At 34.6% G+C, this 27,200-nt stretch overlaps 1 protein-coding gene and 1 pseudogene across 7 annotated transcripts in view; both read left to right on the top strand.

The window, feature by feature from the left end:
• ROCK1 (Rho associated coiled-coil containing protein kinase 1) overlaps window positions 1-27,200 on the top strand; it is a 143,094-nt gene that overhangs the window by 78,083 nt on the left and 37,811 nt on the right. For 6 of the 7 annotated variants that reach the window (XR_011996740.1, XR_011996741.1, XM_026006549.2 and 3 more), the window contains 9 exons: window positions 2,005-2,164; window positions 6,894-6,954; window positions 10,388-10,476; window positions 12,725-12,773; window positions 19,446-19,581; window positions 21,085-21,176; window positions 21,295-21,541; window positions 25,118-25,224; window positions 26,399-26,549. Coding sequence is in view for 5 of the 7 variants with exons in the window: in XM_026006549.2 (XP_025862334.1) it covers window positions 2,005-2,164; window positions 6,894-6,954; window positions 10,388-10,476; window positions 12,725-12,773; window positions 19,446-19,581; window positions 21,085-21,176; window positions 21,295-21,541; window positions 25,118-25,224; window positions 26,399-26,549 (1,092 nt within the window). In the remaining 2 variants the exon portion in view is untranslated. The remainder of the gene's footprint in view (window positions 1-2,004; window positions 2,165-6,893; window positions 6,955-10,387; window positions 10,477-12,724; window positions 12,774-19,445; window positions 19,582-21,084; window positions 21,177-21,294; window positions 21,542-25,117; window positions 25,225-26,398; window positions 26,550-27,200) is intronic. The other variant, XM_026006550.2, reaches the window with a different exon arrangement.
• On the top strand, window positions 17,735-18,927 carry LOC112925737 (ribosome biogenesis protein BRX1 homolog pseudogene; annotated as a pseudogene).

Genomic DNA, 27,200 nt, shown 5'->3' with positions numbered 1-27,200 from the left:
GAATATTTAAAGAAATAATAGCTCCAAACTAACCAATCTGATGAAACATATGAATCTACACATCCATTTGTTTAGTGACTTTTTCAAATTATTTTTACAAAGTCTGTATTCCTTGTCATGTGTGATCACTAATGTCTGTTTTCCATTATTATGTCATTGGTCAGCCAGTGACAATTCCCAAAATGCCAAAATTTACTAGCTTCTTTTTTCATTAAATATTCCCGTTTGGGATGCCTGGGTGGCTCAGTGGTTAAGCATGTCTGCCCTCGGCTCAGGGCATGATCCTGGAGTACTAGGATTGAGTCCCACATTGAGCTCCCTACATGGAGCCTGCTTCTCCCTCTGCCTATGTCTCTGCCTCTCTCTTTCTGTGTCTCTCATGAATAAATAAAATCTTCAAAAAGTATATTCCCCTGCTTATTTTAAGGTTTTTCTTAGATCTCAGAGTTCTGAAAAGGTTATTTTTGATAGTTTTTGCCAGCATAATGGTTACTTCAGTGAAAGAGTGGCTTCTTAGAGCTGTCTGCCATTTTTTATGACATCAGCTGGATTCTTTTTTATGGAACATGATTCCTATATTACCAGTTACTTATGGAAAGGTAAATTTTTATAAATGGACTAGTCTGTATATCAGTCGTAATTCTGTAAAGCTATTTTTATCCTTATTTATTAGTTCTGATGTGATTATATGGTATCCCGTAAAACCTATATGTCTTACTGTAAATATAGAAGTATTACTTTTATAATTCTCCTAGGATTTCCCCTACTTGTATCTCAGAATTTAGACAGAGTTTGTATCATTTTAAAACTCCTCTGAAATGGTGTGTAATCTATTAAAAAAACTAGATTAATCTTAAACAGCAAAAAATTCATCAGACTTGCTTTGCTTTCTTTTAAAATCGATCTTATAAGATAATTTTAAAGAATGTTTTTTAGCCTGAACACTAAACCAGATAAATCTTTTTTGTGTGGCTTGTCCTGAACTTTCTTGGATGATTAGTTGTCTCCCTGGTCTTTACCCACTAGGTGCCACTAGCACACATCCCCCAGATATGACAGCTGAAAATGTATTCAGTCATTGTCAGATGTCCCCCCAGGGAGGCAAAATTGTTTTAAAATTGAGAAGCACTGTTTAAAAGTAAAATTTAGGGATCCCTGGGTGGCGCAGCGGTTTGGCGCCTGCCTTTGGCCCAGGGCGCGATCCTGGAGACCCGGGATCGAATCCCACGTCGGGCTCCCGGTGCATGGAGCCTGCTTCTCCCTCTGCCTGTGTCTCTGCCTCTCTCTCTCTCTCTCTGTGACTATCATAAATAAATAAAAAATTAAAAAAAAAAAAAATTTAAAAAAAAAAAAATAAAAAAAAAAAATAAAAGTAAAATTTATGCCAAGATCACAATTGATTTATTTATTTCACAAGGAGAGACAAACCTCCCCCCTGCCACACCACTCATTTTACAAATTAGGCAGTTAGTATTATTAGGAAGCTAAAACTGTCTAGTCAGGCAGTTCTCTTGGTCATTAAGAAAAGAGAATGATGGAAAATTTCAGTACCAAAATGTTCTCTCCATAGCTACAAAAAAGTAACCTTGATTTCTAGTTTGCTATATAGCAGATTAACAAACAAAATATTATATTTTAAATCAATCAACTTTGAATACAGTTTAGTATGCTATGGTTTCTGAAAAGTCTTTTCTGTAGTCCTAACCGCTTGTGCATATTTGACATATTCCAAAACAAACCTTAATACTTTTAATATCCAAATTAAACTTGATGTATACGTGATACTTAGAGGTGATTTTGAAGGTAATTGTTTCATAGAATTATAATTATCAATATCAGTTGATAATCCTGATAAAACCAACTAAAATAGGATTCAACCCATATGAAATTTGTGGTTTGCAACTTACTTATATGTAAGAAATTTAGTGTTGGTATGGAATCTTTGTTTCCCTTAATTTTCCTATTAAATTTGAAGTGAACTATTAATTTTGTTTCCATTTTTAGCTGTAGCACCAGTTGTACCTGATTTAAGTAGTGACATTGATACAAGTAATTTTGATGACTTGGAAGAAGATAAAGGAGATGAAGAAACGTTTCCCATACCTAAAGCTTTTGTTGGCAATCAGTTACCCTTTGTAGGATTTACATATTATAGCAATCGTAGGTAAGTATGCTAAACATTGATTTTAGGGGTAGGTACTGATTTTGTTGAGGTCTATTATTTTCTTAGGGATATCTCAAAATGACTTTAAGAACATTTAATGGTATATGAAGAGATGTTAATATACCATTTTTCAGTGATGCATGATATTTGTAGTATTCCATATTTCATTTCTTTTAAACTCATCCATTATCAAGATACCGTGTTTCAGAAATTATTTGCTGAGTAATGAGTTATATATGTTCAGGTTACAGCAACTAATAAATTCTAATAATACTAATATCTTGGTTAAGCTCATTATCCAAAAAGTTCTGATTTTGTAATACGTTTGTTGTTTTTTTTTTTAAGATTATTTATTTAGGGCAGCCTGGATGGCTCAGCAGTTTACTGCCGCCTTCAACTCAGGGCATGATCCTGGAGACCCAGGATTGAGGCCCATGTCAGGCTCCCTGCATGGAGCCTGCTTCTCCCTCTGCCTGTGTCTCTGCCTCTCTCTCTCTCTCTCTCTCTGTCTCTCATGAATAAATAAATTTTTTAAAAAGATTATTTATTTATTTATTCATGATAGAGAGAGAGAGAGAGAGGCAGAGGGAGAAGCAGGCTCCATGCAGGGAGCCCAATGCGGGACTCAATCCTGGGACCCTAGGATCACTCCCCGGGCCAAAGGCAGGCGCCAAACCATGAGCCACCCAGGGATCCCCTGTAATATGTTTTGGAACAACAAATAGTTTTCTAGCATTATCATCATTATATTGATGTTACAAAGGCCTATAGTTTTTAGTAATGCAAAAATTGATTCCTCCCCAGAAAATCGCTAAATGAATTTACGTGTCTTATAGCATGTAAGACCTTGTGATCTTGGACAAATAACTTTAAACTTTTATGCCTCCATTTCCTCAACAATAGGGATGATGATGGTGATGATACTTGTCTCATAGGACTATTATAAGGGTTAATTAAATCAAAACAGTAGAACACTGAACATTAATATTCAGTTAGTGTTAGCTGTTATTTGTATGAACTGATGTTAACTTTAGTCTTCAAATGGGCTTGAGATATAAACATTTAACATTTCAATATGCTGAGCATTCATTCATTCATTCAACAAACATGTTTGCCAGACAGCCTGGGTGGCTCAGAGGTTTAGCGCTGCCTTCAGCCCAGGACATGATCCTGGAGACCATGGATCGAGCCCCACGTCAGGCTCCCTGCATGGAACCTGCTTCTCCCTCTGCCTGTGTCTCTGCCTCTCTCTCTGTGTCTCTCATTAATAAATAAATAAAATCTTAAAAAAAAAATCATGTTTGCCAACTTATTTTTTTGTCAGGTATATGCTAAGCACCAAGGTACAGGGAGAAAGATGAATAAGATATGGTTAGTACCTTCTCTTAAGATGCTCATATCCTAGTGAGGGAATGGATATATTTTAAATTAAGCAAAAAGTGAACTTTTTTTTATAAGAGCCTGTTCAGGTCAAGTTTAGAAAACAGGAATGCAATTTAATCCTGCCTTATGAAATCTCTCCAGTAATCCAGTTGTAAGTCAGTACTGGATACTTTTTGTTGCATCAAGTACTACAGATAGTACTTGACTTTTGACTCTTAGAAAAGTCCAGTATTTTAATCCTTCCCCTCCCCAACACCCATGAATATAATATTGTGGCTATTTTATATTGAAGTATATATATATATATATATATATATATATATATATATATAGACAAGTTTCCTAGTGGTTTTTGCTTAAAAAAAAAAAAACTTCCTTCTTTCTTTCTTTCTTTCTTTCTTTCTTTCTTTCTTTCTTTCTTTTTCTTCTTTTTTTCTATTATCAATTATTCTTTGGCTTGGTTTCTGAAACACTTGAAATGTTGATATAAAAAACCTCCAGTGTTTTTGGATTTTCTGTTGTTCATAGAAGTTAATGACTTTATTTAGGGTTATCTAAATAAAAGTAATCTTGAATTAAATAAACATTATATATACTATTTGTAGTACATTGTCATGTACATGATTATGTTCTCTGGGTTTTCCTTGCATCCATATGATGCATATCCCAAACGAATTTCCAGGTTTCTCAAAAGTAAAAATTGTATTCTGTTCTTTTTTTTAAAAAAATCTTTTGGTAATTTTTTTTTTTGAAAGATTCTATTTATTCATGGGAGACACACACACAGAGAGAGAGGCAGGCAGAGACACAGGCAGAGGGAGAAGCAGGCTCCACGCAGGTAGCCCAATGCAGGACTCAGTCCCGGGAGTCCAGGATCACACCCTGGGCCAAAGGCAAGCTCTAAACCACTGAGCCACCAAGGGAATCCCTGTATTCTGTTCTAAAATACCACCACCTTATTGAATAACATAGTGTTGTTTTATAATTGCTTATTACATGAATGGTTGAAGGTGTGGTTATCTTAAAGAATCAGCAAAATACTGATTAGCCTTATGGTAATGTGTAAGTATAATTTTGAGTTACTGTCATGAAATAGAAAACTTCTGAAATTCTTACTCCTGAAATCCAAACATACTTTTAGAGATCTTTATTGCTGAAATATAGCTAAATGAAGAATGATTTATAATGGTTTAAAGGTTAAACCTTATTATTTTTATTTATTTGTAATAATCTAAAACCTCTCAAAAAGTTACCTAAATGACCAGATTCTATATGAAAGCAGCAATATCATATATACAGTAACTTTGAAAGAAAAAAGAAGATAAAAAGTGGAAGAATGAATGTGTACAAATGATGTCCTTATATTTTCAGTGCTGCATTCAAGAGAGTTATATTATTAACTTTGCAGAAGTCAAATATTAACCTCAGTTATATAGCATATTAAAATTTAGAAGAGGGCGGACACCTGGGTGGCTCAGCGGTTGGGCACTTGCCTTCAGCTCGAGTTGTGATCCGGGGATCCGGGATTGAGTCCTGCATCAGGCTCCCTGTGAGGAGCCTGCTTCTCCCTCTGCCTGTGTCTCTGCCTCTCTCTCTCTCTCTCAGTCTGTGTTTCTCATGAATAAATAAATAAATCTTTAAAAAAAATAAAAATAAAATTTAGAAGAGGGACGCGTGGGTGGCTCAGCAGTTTGGTGCCTGCCTTTGGCCCAGGGCATGATTCTGGAGTCCCAGGATTGAGTACCATGTCAGGCCCCTGCATGGAGCCTGCTTCTCCCTCTGCCTATGTCTCTGCCTCTCTCTGTGTGTGTCTCTCATGAATAAATAAATAAAATCTTTAAAAATAAAATAAAATTTAGAGGAAATCTTGGAGACCAAATGGTCTGATTTCTTATCTAATTCAGATTCCACTGGTATTGCTATATGATTTTATTTACATTACATGATGTGGAATTTCACACTGAATTTCTGAGACACTCAGTAGTTAATGGATTGAAGTTGTACTAAATCTAGATTTTGTGATTTGTTACATGGGACCTTTTCTCTACAACCCTGTTACATAGTGTGTATTACTGTCTCCTGATTATTTGATTCTCTACTGAATCTGAATAGCTTTCCATGGAAAACAAAAATTAACATTTTCCTGGGTTTTTTTTTTTTTAGAACACTGTTATATATTTTTAATGGTAATTAAAGGAACTTGTCTTCTTTAAAAAAAAACTATTAATGAATACGTAGTGCATTATCAGCTGCCTATAATAGCTATGAACTATATAGTAGCTATTTGACATCTTTTTGAAGATGTTCTCCTGATGAACCAAGGTGGTGACTATAGTGATGGTGATGATAGAGGTATTAATGGTGGAATGGTGGTAGTTGTAGCATGTTAGGGGAAGTAGCAAGATCAGTAGCAGAGGTTACTACCTCTACCTCTAGCTAATACCCTTACCTTTATATAACATTTGAGAATTTGGAAAAATTTTTTTCATATGATCTGTTTAGTTGTGTTTGATAATCTCATAAGATGTCCATAAAAAGATTTCTGTAAGTCACTACTATCTTATATGTAATTCTGACTGTACTGAATTTAAAGAGCCCTGTAAGCCTTGGAATCTCAAAATATTAGCAGGACACCACCAGAACTTTAGGTTATATTAACTGAACTTAAGGCAAAAGCTCTTTTTTTTTTTTGGTCCAGAAAGGCAGTATCAGTCTTGGCTAAAGAATAATTGGGGCAGAGAGAGAAGTTGTGCCCATGTCTTTAGAAGTTAACAAATCCTTATCCCCAATCCCTAATCCAGAAAGCTCCATAAACTAGGGCACCTGGATGGTTCAATTGGTTAAGTGTCCAACTCTTGCTTTCAGCTCAGGTCGTGATGTCAGGGTTGTGAGTTCAAGCGCCGTGTTGGGCTCCATGCTTGGAGTGGAACTTACTTACTTAATAAATAAAACCAAAAAAGCTCTAAAAACTGGAACGTTTTAGAGGTTTGTTTGGTGACAAAAGCTGCCATAATCTGCTCTCATGGCCAAAAACCTAATCTGAACTAATTTGAGACTATTAGTGGGTTTTATTTATCCTACTTGGTATGAATATTCATATGTTTGCTGCAGGAATAGTAAGGTATATGATTATAGAGTGCCACTTCTGACCTAAATGGGTGTTTTATTTAACATATATATCACTTTTATACTATGTTTCTAAAATAAAAAATTATGATCTTGTATTCAATTTTTAAAAAGCATAGCAAAGTACAATACTGAACATAAAAAAGACACGTAGTATATATGGTTGTTATTAAATACTGAAGAGTTTTTTGGTTTTTTTACTTTTAAAACTTCCTCTCAGATACTTATCTTCAGCAAATCCTAATGATAACCGAAGTAGCCCCAATGTGGATAAAAGCTTGGTAGGTATTCTCTTATTATTTTTTTAAAAAGTTGTTTTGTAAATGGTTTATTTTGTGTATGTGATAGTAAATAAATATATGTTACTTCTGAATGTGTGGTAGTGGACTTAAATTTTGATAGCACTTTTTACCTATTGTCTTCTTCCAACTTGATTTCTTGCCTGAGTATCAAATGGGATATTTTATGTTGAGATAATTAGTAAACTATAAATTGCTACATATATTGTCAGTGGCAGTCTTCTAATCTTTGGAATTATGAGTTTATGATAAATCAATGTACCAGTAAGGATCTTGACAGGAAAACAAATAACACATTCAAAAGGCTTAACTAAAGTTTTGTGTGTATGTGATAAAACATACATAACATAAAATCTACCATTTTAGCTATTTTTAAGTGTACAGTTCAGTGGAATTAATATTCTTCACATTATGTAATGACCACCATCTGTCTCCAGAACTTTTTCTTCATCCCAGACTAAAGTTTTGTGTACATTAAACTCTTTATTCCACTCTCTGTAGTCCTGAGTTACTATCCTACTTTTTCTGTCTCTACAAATTTGATTATTCTAAGTACCTCATGTAAATGGAATTATACAATTTGACTTTTTGTGATTGGCTTATTTCACTGAGCCTTAATATCCTCAGGGTTTCTCCATGTTGTAACATATATTAGAATTTGATTCCTTTTTAAGACTGAATGTATTCTATTGTATGAATATACCATATTTTGTTCATTTATTAAGAGAGTTTACCTAAAGGACTATTTACCTTGCTATGAGCAGGGTCAAGGGGAGTAATAAATAAAGGGTGCAATGATTAACAACATGGGGGAAAACTCTTGTCCCCAGTCTGAGGGACAAGGAGAGACAAGTATTGTTACCACAGCTCAGAAAAGCTGTCCTCATCAAAGAGGAAGATAGAATATAGAACATTGCCACAGTACGGCAATAAAAGGGTGGGGAGAATGAATACTTTCTTTCTCCCACTTTCTAATTTCCTGCTGGTGTCTCCCATATGGTATAACTAACCCTAAAATCACAGGCAATAGAACTCAGGTAATGCAGTCTGTAGATTGCAACGTAAAGTAGGGCAGAGGATGGATTTCATGGCTCTAAAATAGAGGGAGCAAATGGAAGAATAACCAGTACAGTCAGCATTATCTAATTTGTCCACTGAAAATTATTGTTGTAAGTAAATATTAGAGACAGGAGTCCTTTCTATTGTCTGTATAGCTCATGTTCATGAGACAGAAGTTTAAAAAAATCTTACTTTGATTTGAGGAGGTCTTTTTCAGTTGACCATGGCTTTTCCTAGAAATATTAGACACAATTAGGGTGCTTAGCTGGCTCAATTGGTAGAGCATGAGACTTTCAGTCTTGGGGTTTTGAATTCAAGCCCCATGTTGGGCATAGAGCTTATTACTTAAAGAAAATATTAGAATAATTATTTGTCCATCCTTGGAGCATTTTTTGAACTCTGTGTACTGTAGCCTACATATTAGGGGGAGGGGAGTAGGTAGCAATCATTTTTTAAAAGCTGATGTAATTCTTCTCTTTCTTGACACATTTACTCTTAAATTAAGAGAACATGCAATTTGAAGGGAGAGTGGGGAAAAAGATAGTGGACTGTGTGAGGACTCATTAGCTGTTTTGATCATCTCTTTCAAATTCTCATCTCCTTAGAGCTATCTGTGTGCCAAGTTATATAGCAGGGGCTCAGAAATCTTTGAAGAACCTTTAACCTAGGGAAGATGACAATAGGAGCTGCAATAACCCAGTTCTCACTGTCTTACTTATCTGTAGGATTAGAAGTACATAGGACTTTAAAAAATATGTAGTGGAGTCATGTTTTCTTTGGGCTGATCTTGTTCAGTGGTGATTGTCAGAAGTTTCTGTCACTGGCTGCTGCTGCTACCTTTTATATTTTGCTCTGGTAAGATCACAGGGGAAGTAGAGTACTTTGATGTCCCTACTCTTTCTGTTAACATAGAGATAAATAGGAAAGTCGAGTCTCCAGCAGAGATGCTAATGAACAGCTTTGCAATTTCCAAACAAAATGAATAATTTTCATTCCTATCTTATTTTTTTTTCCTACAAATAACACTGATTAATCCCTCTTCCTTGGAACTTTTATAACTCTTTCATGTTCCCATTATTTCCTTGTTTTTCTTCCCATCACTTTAGATTTTATTTTCAGTCTCCTTTGCAAGACAAAATCTCTTTCCCCTTCCTCATCTTCTCTCCCCTTCTTCCCTTCTTCCCCTTTAGTTGTTAAATGTTTCTCAAGATAATTCTGATCTTGGCTGTCTGCTCATTTTCTATGAGTAATCTGACGTATGTGCAGCTTGCTCCTCTGAGCTCCAGACCTTGCATCTCTCCTCTGACTAGATTTCTCTTCTGTGCTTCTTTCGGCACCTCAGCCTAGGGCAGAGCTAAGGTCATAGTTACCTTCTCTCTACCACCTCCCCCAGCAGTTCTTATTGTGTTCTCTATTTTATTGTATGGTATTGTTCCTCTCTTCCTTTTTCCCCCTCTTTTCTTTTCTGATCTTTAAAAAAATTGTATTGAAGTATAGTTGACATATAATGATACATTAATTATTTCAGGTATACAACATAATGACTTGACAATTCTATGTATTACTCGATGCTCACTATAAGTGCAGTTACCAACTGTCACCATACATTGTTATTATAATATTATTGACTATATTCCCTATGCTGCACTGTTTCATCTCTTTCTAAAATCCCAATACTATGTTGTTTCCCTTTTTGAAATGCTTATGAGTTGAATGAAGTATCTGCTTACTGTTTTTTGCATACAAGAAACGTGGTCTCAGATTTTATGAAATTCATTATATTATATTCTGCTCTCTGCCTGTACTTGATTTCTTCCCTTTTCCAAAATGTATTTTCTTCTGCTTCTCTACTTTTGGACTCATTCATTCTGGCTAAAATGCCTTTTTTCTACCGCCTTCTCCATTTAGTAAATATCTTCATCTTGTAGGTCTGATCTCAAACATTACATTTTCTTGACAGAATTAGATGTGACCCCTTCCGTCCTTCAGAATACCTCCTATATAACTTTATCCATCACCACATTATTCTGTAATAGTGTGTATGTTTTTGGGTTATTGTAGGTTCTTTTCACCCTCTTATTCTCTATACTCCTCTGTTTAATTCTTAGCTTCATGAGCACAGAGACCAAATCTTAATTTTTTATGTTACTATTGCCTACCACAGTGCCTGACATATTTCTAGGTGTTGAAAAAATGTTACTAAGTTAATAGTAGTTTCAGATAGAAAGGAAAAGGTTAAGATTGAACCAAATAACTCCTTCTTGAACAAGTTTAGAATGGTAACACAAACTTGTTATTTTTAAGTTCTATATGAATATTCTTAGTAGGATGAGTTTTGTTTTGTTTTTAATTAAAGCAGGAAAATTTGCAAAAAACAATTTATAAGCTGGAAGAACAGCTGCATAATGAAATGCAATTAAAAGATGAAATGGAGCAGAAATGCAGGTGAGAATATATTTTATGTGTTTTTAACATTTAAAGTTGTATAGCACATACTTATTTTAAAACTTGCAATCTATAAAACACTTGAAAAGAAACTGGAAATGAGGTGGAGATACAGAGGTTGCTGCTTATATACAATAAAGAATGTCTTGGCTAGAACTGGAAAGTAGTATTTATGTAGGCATTAATTATAGACATATTATCCTCAGAATATTTAAAGTGCATTTGCTCCTGGTGGTCTTTATTAAAAAACTATAGTGCTGATTCGCTTAATGGCTGATTTATTACTTTTCTCTGCCATTTTAATTAGCTGACTGAAAGTGCAAATTAGTTTACATTAAATAAGGTGTTTTCTAAAATGTAAATGTTATTAAATATTAAATAAATATTAAAATTGTTAAATCTAATAAGAATCTGTATTTGTGAAATATCTAATGATCAAGATTATTTGAAGTAACTTGGCATGATGTTGAGTTACTTATTAACTACAAACAATAACTTTATATACATTTATATTTTTGTGAGTGGTATTGAATAAATGAAATACAGATGTAACACAGAGATTTAGTATTCAACAAATGGAATTAGGAAAACTGGCAATTTTTTGATTGAGCCAAAGAAGAAATAGGTAAAAATAGGTAAAATTCTCATTGCATACCATTCCTGTTAGGTTAAATACATAAATATATAGTACAAACTTTTTTCAGAAAAATACTTACATATAAAGCAAATAATTAACTGATCCCAGGATTTGGAAAGAATTTCTAAGTATAAAATATGGAAATAAAGGAAGGAAATGGAAATAAATATGTTAAGTTTCTTCATGCAAAATTAAACTAGTGACAGTGGTAGTGGAGGGGATTAATTTGAGGAAGAAATAGGAATGGCCCAAAAGGCCTACAATGATAGGAAAGTGTTGGAGAAGAAGGGCAGCCTAAGATGGGGGTGAGAAGGTTGACACAACTAGATCATAGAGAACTTTGGTTCTGACAAGCTAAGGAATTTGGAATTTATCCTAAAGATGATGGAAAAACATTGAAAGTTATTAAACTAAATTAAAAAAAACTGATCAAATTTGCTTTTTAAAAAGAACTATCTGGTTAAGCTGGCAGCACTTGACATTTGTTCAGCTAAATGGGAATGAGGGAGGATGATGAGCCAAGGATGATTCCTACGTTGTGTTCTCTCCTGGGGACACCTACAATAAAAACAAATTGGTATTATGGGTAAGGATGTAGAGAAGAGGGAATAACATTTTTGTGTCGAGTGAGGTATTTGATGAAGCATCCATGTGAAACATTGCACATACAGATTTGAAGCTTAGGGTTATGTTCAGAGCCAAAGAAAACAAATTGTAATGGAGATAATACACTTTTAATTTATCTCAACTTTTTGACTAGGTTGTTATGTGGTACATTTACTAAATTATATATGCTACCTTACCTTTCATTATTTAATGTTGTATAAAGGCTAACTTTTGTTTATTAGTGAGTATTACATGAAGGAGTTCAGGGATCTTAACCTGGATCTCCTGGTGATAATGGACCTCCCCCCAAAAGGTCCATAGATAGAATTCAAGATTCTTAAATTTGGATGAGAATAAGTGAGTATTTTCCATAACTTATAACTAAAATTGAGCAATTCCTTCCACTATGAACAAAAGCAGTAATCTACATTAGCAGTAGCTGTGATTTTTTTTTACTAATAGATTCCATAAATATTTTCATATATTATAATTATCTCTAAATATCATTTGTGCTCATCACCACTTTGAAATTACTGCCACTAGATCTTGTGATTTAATGTATTAATAAAGAAGCACACATATTACTGAAACATACGTTTATGTATTTTAAGGAGAAAGGGTGTGGAAGAGGGAATCTTAAGCAGACTCCATGCCCAGTGTGGAACCCGACAGAGGAGTTGATCTCGTGACCCTGTGAGGTCATGGCCTGAGCTAAAATCAAAAGTTGAATGCTTAACTGACTGAGCCATCTAGGTGCCCCCATATATTTTAAAATTTAAGACTGAATTTTAATATATTGTTGGCTTTTTTAAATCCTGTATTTTATTTTATTCTCTAAAATCTATTATTCTGGGAAAAGGTCACAAGCTTCACCAGACTGCTAAAGGAATCCATAGCAAAAAAATGTAAAGACATCTTAGATGGAAGAGTAAGGATTGTGGTATTCCCCCACTGGGCAATAAAAAATAAACATATTTCTAATCTATATTGCTTTTGTTTTTGCAGAACTTCAAACATAAAACTAGACAAGATAATGAAAGAATTGGATGAAGAGGTACTTTTTGTTTTCTAATCAGAAGCTTTCCTTTTTGAGAATTTTTTCATCTTTTAGATTGTTTTGTTTTCTAAGAAAATTGCATTTGAACTTTTTATAGACTAAAATACAGAACAGAGTCAAAGATCTATAATGAAAGCCTCCCTTAGGACCTGCAGGTGTAAGTGATACAGATTAGATTATACTTTAGTTTCCTTTGTGTATATCCTTTTATTCTAAAACCATGTTGAAATATTAGTACATAAATTTTATTTCACTGGTTCTTAACATTTGAAAAGTGAGAAGCGAGAGAATCAAATGAGATCTGGAACTACAGCAGAAAGAGACAAAGAGGAAAGAGGAATATATTAAATTGTAAAAAAAAAAAAGTCCTTTTTAAAGGACTGACATTAACATAATTTTATGTAATCAAATGGGAAATGATTGATTTTAGAATTACTCATGTTTTCCGTGGTCACCTAGCCGGAGGCTTTTATTATCAGGGAAACATTTATGATTCAGATGTTTATTTGCAAATATATAGTACATCGTCTTCATTTTGATCAAGTTTATAATATCTTTCTACTGTGTGTATGAAGAGTACCCTAAAAAGAAACATACTTTCTATAGCCTTATTGAATACTTCCTTTGTTTCTTTTTTCTTTGTTTTTTTTTTTACATTTAATCTTTCTAGTGGTTTTTGTTCTGTCTTAAAATTCTCTTCCCTTAAGGAATAGTATTTGTCAATAGTTTTTTGTTTTTTTTCATTTGTAGCTTTTGATATGCATACACATATAATACATACATTTACATACATACCCATGTAATACAAATATATATAATAGTTCATCAACTTGCCGTTGGTCATTGTGTACTTAGCAATATTTATTTAGCTCTAAGTATATAAGAAATCCATCTTGCAAATCCTCAGCTTTGGATATTTCATTTCTAAAACATAGATGAAATTCTGGTATGCTAGATTTTTTTTTTTTTTTTTTTTTTAATTTATGATAGTCACACACACAGAGAGAGAGAGAGAGGCAGAGACACAGGCAGAGGGAGGAGCAGGCTCCATGCACCGGGAGCCCGACGTGGGATTCGATCCCGGGTCTCCAGGATCACGCCCTGGGCCAAAGGCAGGCGCCAAACCGCTGCGCCACCCAGGGATCCCAAGATTTTAAGTTAAGATCAATCCAGTAAGAAGACATCGCATTCATAAATTTGTATCTACCAAGTAGCAGAGTTACAAAATATGTGAAGTAAAAGCTGATAAAACTGAAAAGATAGAGAAATCCACAATTATTGTTAGAAACTTCAATATCACTCTATAGACAGAAAATCAGCAAATGGAACCCAATCACACCATCAACCAACAAGATCTGTTTAACAATTCTAGAACCTTCAACCCCCAAAAAACCTAGCAAAATGAACATTTTTCTTAAGCACTCAAGTAATACATACCAACACAGACTATGTCCTGAGCAAACTTCTACCAAAAAGAAAAAATTAAAAACATAGAGTGTGTTCTCTGACCAAAATGTCATCAAACTAGAATGACTAACAGATATTGGGCAAATCTGCAAATATATGGAAACTAAACAACAGAGTTCTAAATAATCCATAGGTCAAAGAGAAGTCTTAAGGGGACTAAAAGAATATGTTGGAATGTTAATTATGTTTCATAAAGTTATGGGTTTTTTTAAGGGTTGTTAATTTGAGAGGGAAAGTATGAGCAGGGGGAGAGTCAGAGGGAGAGGGAGAGAAGCAGACTGAGCTACCCAGGCGCCCCCTCAAAGTTATGTTAAAGAGTTATGGCATATAAAAAAGAATGAAATCTTGCCATTTGCAGCAACATACATAGTCCCAGAAGGTTTTATGCTAAGTGAAATAAGGCAGACAGAGAAACACAGATACTATATAATTTCAGTTATATATGGAATCTACAAAACAAACAAAAAAATGGGCTCTTATATACAGAGAACAAACTAATGGTTGCGGGGATATAGGTGAAGTAAGCGAAAGGATTAAGAGGTACAAACTTCAGTTATAAAATAAATAAGTCCTGAAGATAAAATGTATGCTGTTGGATATTGGAGTACATGGTGAGCTTTTAGCAATGTATGAAACTGTTGAATTGCTGTGTTATTTACCTAAAACTAACATAACATTGTGTGTCGACTATACCTCAATAATAAAATAAGTTGTGGTTCTTAATCTTTAAAAAAAAAACTTGAACAGTGAAAGTAAAACATAAAAATTTGTGGGATGCAGCTGACATAGTGGCTCTAAGGGAAATTTATACATTAAAGACACACATTATAAAAATAAAACATGAAAAATCTCAAATCAATCATCTAAGCTCCTACCTCAAGAACTCAGAAGAGCAATATAAACCCAAAGCAAGAAGGGGGAAGGGAAAATAAAGATAAAAGCAGATATCAATGGAATTGAAAACAAAAGCAATAGAAGAAAATCAATGAAAACAAAAAGCCAGGTGTTTAGAAAATTGACAGACCTCTAGCAAAATTGATAAAAAAGAGGACACAAATGTTCAGTATCAAGAATAAAACAAGGCAGGCATATCACTAAAATCCCTATAGATAATCAAAAGGATCATAAAGGAATACCACAAACAACCCTTAACATGTAAATGTGAAATTTAGGTGAAATGGACTAGTTCTTCCAAAAGTAAGAACTACCACAATTCACACAATGTGAAATTAGATTATTTGAATAGTCCTATATAACTATTAAAATGAATGCATATTTAAAGTTTCCCCAAAATAGCGGTGCCTGGGTAGTTCAGTCAGTTAAGCATCTGACTCTTCGTTTCAATTCAGGTTATGATCTCATGGGTCATGGGATTGAACCCCCACATGGGACTCTGTGCTCAATGGGGAGGGAGTCTGCTTGAAGATTCTCTCCTGCCTCTCCCCTGCACTCGCACGCACGCATGCGTACTTTCTTTTTCTCGAATAAATAAATCTTATAAAAAAATAAAAGCTTCCCAAAAAGTAATCTCCAGGACCAGGTGGTTTTACTAGAGTGTTACCAAGCGTTTTAAGGCGAATTCATACTAATCTACACTATCTCTTCCAGTTTATATAAAAGAAGGGAACACTTCCCACTGAGTTTTATAAGACTAGAATTATCCAGATAACCAAATCTAACCGAGAGAGTACTACAAAGAAAACCATAGATCAGTACCCTTCATTTATGAAAATGTTTGGTACTTAACAGCTTGGGTTTTGAAAAGTTCTTAGACATGACATACAAACATGATGCACATAAGGAAAATAATACAACAAATGAGATTTTTTCAGAATTAACAGTGTTTGTTCTGTGAAAGACGCTGATAAAATGACAAAATACAAACTGGAAAAAAATTATTTGCAAAGTACATATCTCACAAAGGACTCTATTTAGATTATTTAAAGAACTCTAAAGCTCATCAGTAAGTAAATAATCCTATGTGAAAACTGCAGAGGACATGTACTGTTCATCAGAGTGGATAACAAGCACTGAAAAGATGATCAACAACATTAACCATGAGGGAAATGCAAATTAAAACCACAGTGAGATATCACTTTATAATCATTAGAGCAAGTAGAATAAAAAATAGCATCAGTACCAAAACTGGCAAGAATATAGGGAAACTGGGTCACTCATACATTATAGATGGGAATGTAAAATTGTACAGTCAGTCTGGAAAAGATTTTGGCAGTTTCCTGAAATATTAAGCATGCAGCTACCAGGTGACCCAGTAATTGTACTATTGGGCATTTATCCCAGAAAAAAATGAAAACTTATATCCTCAAAAAACCTATATACTACTGTTCACAGTAGCCTTATTTGTAAGAGCCAAAAACTAGAAATAATCAAAATGTCCTACAATAGGTGAATGGTTGAACCAAGTTTGATATATCTATACCATGGAGTTAATACTACTCCACAACAAAAAGGCACGAACTATTGATAACACACAACTTGGATGGATCTCATCAGCATTATATTGAGTATTAAAAGCCAATCCTAAAAGGCATGCTGTGTTATTCCATTTATATGTTTTCCAAAAATGACAAAATTATACAGATGAAGGACATATCATTGGTTGCCAGGGATATGGGTGATGGGAGAAGGGTGATGTGTGCAGCTATAAGTAGTGGCTGGCTGGAAGGTGATCATTGTGCTGATGGAAGAGTTCTGTATTTTTTTTTTTTTAAGATTTTATTTATTCATGAGAGACACACAGAGAGAGAGGCAGAGACACAGGCAGAGGGAGAAGCAGACTCCATACAAGGGTCCCCATGTGGGACTTGATCCCGGGTCCCCAGGATCATGCCCTGGGCTTAAGGTGGTGCTAAACCACTGAATCACCCAGGCTGCCCACAGTTCTGTATCTTGACTGTAGTGGTGGTGGTTATGTAAATCTACCCATGAGATAAAATAACATTACTACATACACCTAGCAATATCAATTTTCTGATTTTGTTACTGTACTATTGTTACATAAAAATGTATCTAATAGGGGAAACTGGAAAAAACATGAAACCTCTTAGTACTGTCTTTGCAGCCTCCTGAAATGTATAATTATTCCAATTTTAAAAATGAAAAAAATTAAAGTTAGAATGATAAAATCTTAGAATTGGAAAGATCTTGGATGATCTCTGTAAGTTTTACTGAATATAACAGCATCTTATTTAAAACAAGAGTTCCACTTAGTGATGGGAAAGCCCAGAAAAATACTATACAGGAGATTTTCCTAGTGTGGAATCTTAAAGATAAAAATGAAGCATCAAAAGCAAGGTATGTGGGAAGTGATAACTCAGAAACAATATAAATTTTTAAGTTGTGAAGATTTGGTTGGGTATTTTTTTTCTTTAACTCTCCCCTCTCGTGTGATTTCATTCTCTAAAGTAAGTATTTCCTTCATTATTTTTTAATATGCATTAGTAGAGAGATACACAGAACATTTTAGAAAAGGTAGGTTGTTGAGACAAGAAGAGGATTAAGGGAGACACGGGGCAACCAGGCAAGATGGCGGCGACCAAGAGGAAGCTTTGTGGAGGCTTGGCGGTTCAGGTGAAAAAACCAAGAAGGAATGAAAAAGATTCCAAGGAGCCAGCTAAGCTGTGCAACATGGCAGAAGAGGCGGAGGAAGAGGAGAAAGACCATATCCCAGGCCCCGTTTGCAAGGGCAAGTGGAAAAATGGAACAGATTCTCATCTTTTCTTCCAGAGGAATAAATTTCAGAACAAGGCATTTAATGCAAGATTTGAGAATGTTGATGCCTCATTCTAAAGCAGATACAAAAATGGATCATAAAGACATTGTCATTAATGAGGTTTGTGAAACGAAAAACTGCAATAAATGTATCTATTTCGAAGCTAAGAAAAAACAGGATCTCTATATGTGGCTTTCAAATTCACCTCATGGACCATCTGCTAAATTCCTTGTTCAAAACATTGATACCCTAGCTGAGCTAAAGATGACTGGAAACTGAAAGGTTCTTGGCCCCTTTTGTCATTTGACCCTGCTTTTGATGAATTACCACATTATGCTTTATTAAAAGAACTCTTAATTCAGATCTTTAGTACATCACGGTATCATCCCAAAAGCCAACCATTTGTGGACCACGTGTTTACTTTCACCATTTTGGATAATAGGATATGGTTTCGGAACTCTCAGATCATAGAAGAAGATGCTGCTCTTGTAGAAATAGGACCTCGTTTTGTCTTAAATCTCATAAAGATTTTCCAGGGAAGTTTTGGAGGACCAACTTTATATGAAAATCCTCACTACCAGTCACCAAACATGCATCGGTGTGTCATAAGATCCATCACAGCTGCAAAATACAAAGAGAAGCAACAAGTGAAAGATGCACAGAAAATGAAAAAGAAAGGACCAGAGACTATTCTTCCACATGATCCTACTGCAGATGTTTTTGTTATACCAGCTGAGGAAAAGCCAATAGAAATAAAGTGGGTAAAACCGGAGCTGAAAGGGGATTTGAAGGCAAGGAAGAAAGGGATTTTCAAAAGGCAAAGAAAAATGAAACAGAAGATGAAGAGTGGCAATGCAAAATGAATCAGTGGATAACTAACTTCTCAGTAATTTTATATTTATTTTGTATTCAGTGTGTAAATACTTTTTTATTATCCAGGACTACCTTACATCTCATTAGTGTGGTATTTAAGACAGAGAAAAACCAAAATAAAATTCGTGGCTTCAAAAAAAGGGCGAGGAGACACAGGGACTAGTGAACTTACTACACACACTAGCATTTGGTACCATTTGAGTTTATACCATTTAATTGTCAAATGTGTAATAATTATCTTTCATATTTATATATTTAATTTAGGATTATAAATAAACCAAAATATTGGTAATATAATGCAATCTGGTCATCTTAAACTAATAAAGCAGCTCTCTAATAAGATTCATAGGGTTTTTTATATTCATGGATTTAAAAATCTGAAAATTTTCCATCTCTAGTTTGAATACGGGGATTCTATCTTCTTAAAAGGCATGCTAATTCTATTCTTAGAAATTGTCATTAGCAGGTACTTTCTGATTTTAAAACAAAAAAATCCATCCTAAGTTTCTGTGTATTTTATTTTTAAAGAACACAGTATTCCTCTAAATACATGAAGAGTTTAATTGCAGTGGTAACTTATATCATTATGTTTTCAGGGGAATCAAAGAAGAAACCTAGAATCTACAGTGTCTCAGATTGAAAAGGAGAAAATGTTGCTACAGCATAGAATTAATGAGTACCAGAGAAAAGCAGAACAGGAAAATGAGAAAAGAAGGAATGTAGAAAACGAAGGTAAATTGTTACTACTTTTGAAGAGCACTGGAATTTCTGTCTTAACACTATCCTTGAGGTTTTTGTCATGAAGTTGTCTTAAATTTAGGGTCTATGGGGATCCCTGGGTGGCGCAGCGGTTTGGCGCCTGCCTTTGGCCCGGGGCGCGATCCTGGAGACCCGGGATCGAATCCCACGTCGGGCTCCCGGTGCATGGAGCCTGCTTCTCCCTCTGCCTGTGTCTCTGCTTCTCTCTCTCTCACTGTGTGCCTATCATAAATAAATAAAATTAAAAAAAAAAAAATTTAGGGTCTATGAAGTCAGTAGTAATGTTTTAGCTAAAAAGTGATTTTCATCCCTGTGTGCATATTGAAATCTCTTGGGAAGCTTTAGAGACTACTAATGCCTAAGGCCCGGAAATTCTAATTTTAATGATCTAGACATGTGGCCTGGGCCTTGGTATTTTCTATAAGCTCTCTAGGTACTTCTATCTTACAGGCAACCATTTGAGAACTATTAACTAAAATTTCATGTGTTTTAATACTAGTGTTAGAAATATATTTAAAATAGCTTTCTATACCCTTTGATCTAATGATTTCATTTCTAGGAATTTATTTTATGTATGCACCTGTGCACATGCTCACTGTTAAAAAAACAAGATATTTGTAGCATTATGTTTAAGATGAATCTTTAAGTGAAATAAAACTACAAATTGTTGTGGGTTTTTTTTAAGATTTTATTTATTTATTCATGAGAGACACAGAGAAAGAGACAGGCAGAGACACAGGCAGAGGGAGAAGCAGGCTCCATGCAGGAAGCCTGATGTGGGACCCAATCCCGGGACTCTAGAATCACGCCCTGGGCCAAAGGCAGGAGCTAATCCATTGAGCCACCCAGGGATCCCCAAAAGTACAAATTGTTTAAAACAAGGGTGCTTGTCTAGATATGCTTAAGAATGTGTATATGTATGTGTATGTGTATATAAATGTGCTGGTGAAAACATTTATCTATTAATATTTGTGTTTTTATGTGTTGGGTATACACTATCTTAGGAAGGTTATATAAGAATTAAGTTATAATTGTTGCTTGGAGAGGAGACCCAGAGAGACTCACAGACCCTAGAGAAAGGAAGGCTTATTCTATACCACAGACCATTTGGTACCTTTTGAATTTTGACCCATTTTTCACATATTGAACTATGCAAAGATTTGTGCTATTCAAAATAAATACTGCTAATAAAACTGGCTTTATAGCGTTTTCACCTTATTAAGGGAATAAAAGGATTTGAAATATTACAACACTGGAAACCTTTTATATTCTGTATTATAAAATAACGCTGTACTTTTTGTTGAATTTAAATGTATGTACTTCCATGATGAAATTTGGCTTTGGGAGTGGACCTAATATAGCTGACTGCGGTCTAAGACTAAATTTCATTTTTTAATAGAGATTTATATGTTTATATATAACTTTCTCTCTATTATAATTTTCTCTAATTTCTACATTCTTCCTTTCATTTTCTAGTTTCTACATTAAAGGATCAGTTGGAAGACTTAAAAAAAGTAAGTCAGAATTCACAGCTTGCTAATGAGAAACTTGCACAATTACAAAAACAGGTAAGTTTTTGGAATAAGATTTTCTTTAACTATGATTTATTAAAATAAGTTTGTATTTTGGCCCAAAACCTGTTTTCTTGCTCTTTAATTTATTTTTTATTATTATTTTTTTAAATAGCTAGAAGAAGCCAATGACTTACTTAGGACAGAATCAGACACAGCTGTAAGATTAAGGAAGAGCCACACAGAAATGAGTAAGTCAGTTAGTCAGCTAGAGTCTCTGAACAGAGAATTGCAAGAGAGAAACAGAATTTTAGAGAATTCCAAGACACAGATGGACAAGGACTATTACCAGCTGCAGGCTGTATTAGAAGCTGAACGAAGAGACAGAGGTCATGATTCTGAGATGATTGGAGACCTTCAAGGTAATATTTTTTTGTTATTGTGAGTAAAATATATATAACATAAAATTTACTGTTTTAGCTATTTTTAAGTGTACAGTTTAATGGCATAAAGTCCAATCACATTTTTATGTAACCATCACTATCCATATCCAGAACTTTTTTTTATCATTCCACATTAAAACTATACCTAGTAAATAAAAACTCCTATTCTCCATTCCTTCCAGACCCTTATAACCACCATTCTACTCTATTAATTTGACTGTATCATAAAAAAGGATTCATACAATAGTTATCCTTTTTTTTTTTTTTTAAGATTTTACTTATTTATTCATGAGAGACACAGAGAGAGAGAGAGAGACAAAGACATAGGCAGAGTGAGAAGCAGGCTCTCCACAAGGAGCCAGATGTGGGACTCCATCCCAGATCCCAAGATCACGCCCTGGGCCAAAGGCAGACAGACACTCAACCACTGAGCCACCAAGGCGTCCCAATATTTATCCTTTTGTATCTGTGTTATTCCTCTTAGCATAACGTCTTCAAGATTCATCCATGTTGTAGCAGGTATCAGAATTTTCTTCTTTTTTAGATGTGGAGATAAAGGATTCCTCCTGCACCTCCCACCTTTGGTGGGAATGCAAATTGGTGCAGCCACTGTGGAAAGCATTATGGAGATTCCTCAAAAAATTAAACATAGAATTACTAGGGGCACCTGGGTGCTCAGCCAGTTAAGCATCTGCCTCTTGATTTTGGCTCAGGTCATGATCTCAGACTCATAGGACCGAGCCCTGAGTCAGGCACACACTTAGCACGGAGTCTTCTTGGGATTCTCTTTCTCCATCTCCTCTATCCTTCCCCCTCCCTTTGCCCATCCTCCTCCCCTGTGCTTGCTCACTCGCTCTCTCTCTAAAATAAATAAATCTTAAAAAGAAGAAGAGAAAAAAATAAAATTACTATATGATCCAATAATTTTACTACTGGGTATTTACCCATAGAATATAAAAACACTAATTTGAAACAGATGTATGTGCCCCTATATTTATTGCAACATTTAGAATAGCCAAAGTGTGGAAGTAACTAACCCAAGACCCTCCATAGATGAATGGTGTATGTATACAAACACACACACACACACAGGAATAATGACTCAGCCATAAAAAAGAATGGGATCTTGCTATTCGGGACAAGATGAATAGACCTAGAGAGTATAACACTAATTGAAGTAAGTCAGTCAGAGAAAGACAAATACCATATGATTACATTCATGTGTGGGATTTAAGAAACAAACGAAAAAACAAAAAAGAGACAAAAAATAGGCACTTAAATACAGAGAACAAACTGTTGGTTGCCAGGAAGAGATGGGTACTGTAGGTGAGGGGATTAAAAGCACTTAACCAATGAGCACATTAGTAATGTATAGTGTTGTAGAATCATTGTATTGTATACCTGCCACTATTGTAACACTATAATTATACTTCAGTTTAAAAAATCCAAATTTAAAAAAGAAATGAATTTTTCTTCCTTTTTAAGGATGAATAATATTCCATTGTGTGTGTATACCAAATTTTGTTTATCACTGGAAGACAGTTTTTAAAAGTTTATTTTTAATTGTGGCTAAAAATATTTACCATATTAATCATTTTTAAGTGTAAAGTAATATATTTTTGATCATACTGTTCAAAGAAAATGATCTTGGGCACCTGCATGACTCAGTCAGTTAAGCCTCTGCCTCTTGATTTTCACTCATGTTACAGTTTCGGGGTCATCAGATCAAGTCCTGTGTTGGGCTCTGCACTGGGCCTGGAGCCTGCTTGAGATTCTCTCTTTATTTCTGCTCCTTCCCCTCACGTATGTGCACTCTCTCTCTCTGAGAAAAGAAAGAAAGAAAATGACCTGGGTGAAACTGGAAGTGGTTTTTCTCTCTTCCAGAATAATGCCTGTTTTCTGTCATGTTGTAATTTCTTCACTCTGACAGGCACCCTTATGAGGTCAGTAATGTGGTATTTCCAATTTTACAGCTGGATTACTGAAAACTTAATTTTAAAACATGCCTAATTCACAAAAGTCTTGCTCAAAGTAGTACTAATCCAGAGAAAAGATTATCACTATTAAAACCTGGGAATTCTTTGTACATTGTTGGCAGAAATAGAAACTCAATTACAGAAATAGTAGAATCCCATTACAAATAAAGAATTAGGTACGTGGGAAGGTTTGAACTACAGATATCAGCAGTCTTTATGAATCTAAAAGGAAAAAGATTGAATGTAACTAATAGTGAAGGAACAGTTTTGGTAATGGTAATACAAATAATTTGTTTTCAAGAAGATGCCTTCCTTTGCCAGCTTCTCACGTATTTTTCTGTTTTCTATTCCTATTAGCAACAGCATCCATACTACCTAATCAAAACAGATATACAGGGAAGTTGCCAGATCTCTCAGGGGAAAGTTGGGGGAGGGGTAGTCCTTTTAACCTTAGTCACAGGATGGGAACATAGTTTAGGGCCTCATGGGGCTTGATGATTAGCTATAATACTGTGGAGAGAGGTTAGGGTCAGTTTTTGTGACTATGGAAACAGAAATTAGGATCTCCCGTTGGTTTTTAGCTAAGGAGTGTTGTGCAATCTTATTTCTCAGGGAGTAGGCTTAAAATAGATCTGAATATAATCAAGAAAGTAACCTCCTATATACTTTAAAAGCTGCATATTTGACTTCTTAGATTGCTTCTCTAGGCTTTTTTTTTTTTTTTTAAAGATTTATTTATTTGTTTGAGAGAGAAACCGTGTAGGGGGAGTGACAGTGAGAGAGTCCCAAGCAGACTCTGTGCTGATCACAGAGCCCAAGGCAGTCTGGGTCCTAAGACCCTGAGACCATGACCCCCGTGGAAACCAAGAATTGGATGTTTAACTGACTGCACTACCCAGGAAGGCACCCCTTTAGGCTGTTTTATGTAAAGCTTATTACCTATGTGAAAGTCATTTCATCTGCCTTCTGTATCTATAAACCAAGAAGATTAGAATAGGTGACTCTTACTTATTATTCCAATTTTAAAATTAAGTCTGTGATCTTCTGGATATGACTGCGCTTTGAAGTGCTTTTACTTTTAAGGAAGAAAACATCATCCATATGTTCATCAATAGTGGTTTTAACTGAATCTGATTTTTAGATATTGGTGAAGTTAGGAAAATTTATAGCATGCTTTATTGATGTTTATTCAGTGCTCCCTTTAAGGTTTAGTTTTTAATTGTGCATCAAAACTCATGCATTTAAAAATGCATGCAGCTTATATGAGGTTCAACATGCATACAAAGATGCATCATAGTAAAAAAAGAACTTAGTTTCTACATTAATCTTTTATGGTTCATAAGGAGTTTCAGGGGAGCAGCGGGAGAGACAAGCCAACTCAGCCCGTGGAGCCTATCTTGGGGTTCAGTCTCATGACCCTGAGATCATGATCTGAACCAATACCAAGAGTCTGATACTTAACCAACTGAGCTATCCAAGTGCCCCTAAAACTTCTTTACCTTAATGATCATGCTGAAAAAAGGAAAACAGACTTTTCTTTGGATAACTTTGTGACTTGAACATTCTTCTCACTTGATAGCTCGAATTACATCCTTACAAGAGGAGGTGAAGCATCTCAAACATAATCTTGAAAGAGTGGAAGGAGAAAGGAAAGAAGCTCAGGACTTGCTTAATCACTCGGAAAAGGTAAATGATTTAACATAGTACCAATTATGAGATGTTGTGTACTGGCTATCAAATATTATAATGTGTTTTTATAAAATAGCATTCATTCCTAATGTTTATATACTTGTATTTCTAAAAGTTTTTATGGTTGGTGACTGTTTTCTGGGGGTATATGTGTGTCTTATTTAGTGCTTTTTATTTTGTCTTTTGTTTGTTTTTAACTTTGAAGGGTACTAGATGTTTGATATTATCTGATCATCACAAATTACTTTAGTTCGGAAATATCTTCTCATGTAGAATTTTTCCCCCACATTTTTATACTTGGGTAAGATGAAGGTGCTGAACCTTATTACTAGCCTTATGAGAAAGGAAAACAAAGGACAGATATACGACAGACCATGTATGCTTTTTCCATTTTATTGTAAAAGCAAAATAGAAAAGAGTATGTGTGTTTGGCTTTTGCATATAGTTTTCTCACCCATCAGAGTTGTCATTGTTATCCTCTGTCCTTACTTTTCTAAGAAAAGGAGTAAGTAGATAATATGCAGATCTAGCTCTCACATTTTTGTTTTCTCCCTGAAATGTAGGTTTTCTAGATCCTCAGATAAATGAGAAAATGTACCACTTATCTTGTCCTTTGGACATGTTTTGTGATAATCAGAGTAGTATATCTAAGCCTGATGTAAACGTGGATGTAGGATGAAAGATGCAAGAGTAGAAGATACACCCAAGCAGAAATGGAATACATTTTGGCTTGTCCTTTGCTCAAGGCAGTGTAAATCTAGGTGTAGATTTAATTTAATTGGAATTTAATGTAGATTAATATAGATTTAAATCTAAATTTAAATTTTTTTAAAGTGGCAGCAAAAATTTTTTAATGAACTAAAGAATTGTCCTGTTCATTTCTGTGAACCGTCTTGAATATAGCTGCCACCACAACCTGGGGGAGGGAGGAGTGATATTTTGCTTTTAATTATATGTGCTTATCATGATTTTTAAAGTAAGACATTATAAATAATATGAAATATACAAGAAAGTATGAAAAAGTTATGTCGTACATATAAATATTTAAGTATAGTGTCACATTTCAGGTCTATGTGATTCATATATTATGTCTTATAGAATATTAAGTAATGTAATATTTAATAATGTGTCTTTTGCATAGTGTATTATGGAATTCATTTTCATTTTACAGGAAAAGAATAATTTAGAGATAGATTTAAACTATAAGCTTAAATCATTACAACAACGGTTAGAACAAGAGGTGAATGAACATAAAGTAACCAAAGCTCGTTTAACTGACAAACATCAATCTATTGAAGAAGCAAAGTCTGTTGCAATGTGTGGTAAGTGTCAGTTTTAATATTTTCTACATAATTAGTTTTAAAGTAATGTCCACCAAAAAATTGATTGTTTAAAATTTCTTTTTATAATGGTATAAATGCTTTAAAATTATAAATTGTGATCTAGTAAAAAGATACTTCTCTGTTTTGCTCTTTTGATACCTTCTTTTTTTTTAAGATTTATTTATTTATTTTAGAGGGAGGCAGAGGGAGAGAGTCTCAAGCAGACTCCCTGCTGAGTATGGAGCTCCATCTCAAAACCCTGAGATTATGACCTGAACTGAAAGCATGTACCCCAATACCTTCCATTTTTTTCAGTTTCACCTTCTATTTTCCTGTTTCCCTCCATTCCCTATAAATGTCAGTGGAATCTCTCTTTGCTTCCAATTTCCTTAGCCCTTTATTTTCTTCCTGATCTATTCTGGAACTCATTGTCTGTTAGTTCATCTGCTTTTTTGCTTTCTAGCCTCAATTTTCTAATTCCTTTGTATTTCCACTGTGCTGTATACACCTCTAAACACAACCTTAGATCAGACCAACCACTTTGTTCATTCAAGTAGTTCTTTAGATGGGGGTTAGCCCATTGCATTAACTCCAACCTCAGTTGAGCTGTCACTTTTTAATATATCACTCACTCTCCTTCTCTCAGACTGT

Source organism: Vulpes vulpes, chromosome 13 (genome assembly GCF_048418805.1).
Source record: "Vulpes vulpes isolate BD-2025 chromosome 13, VulVul3, whole genome shotgun sequence".
In the NCBI taxonomy this organism is placed as follows: domain Eukaryota; kingdom Metazoa; phylum Chordata; class Mammalia; order Carnivora; family Canidae; genus Vulpes; species Vulpes vulpes.
The sequence above is the reverse complement of the archived record's forward strand: the minus strand, read 5'-3'. Positions and strand labels throughout refer to the sequence as shown.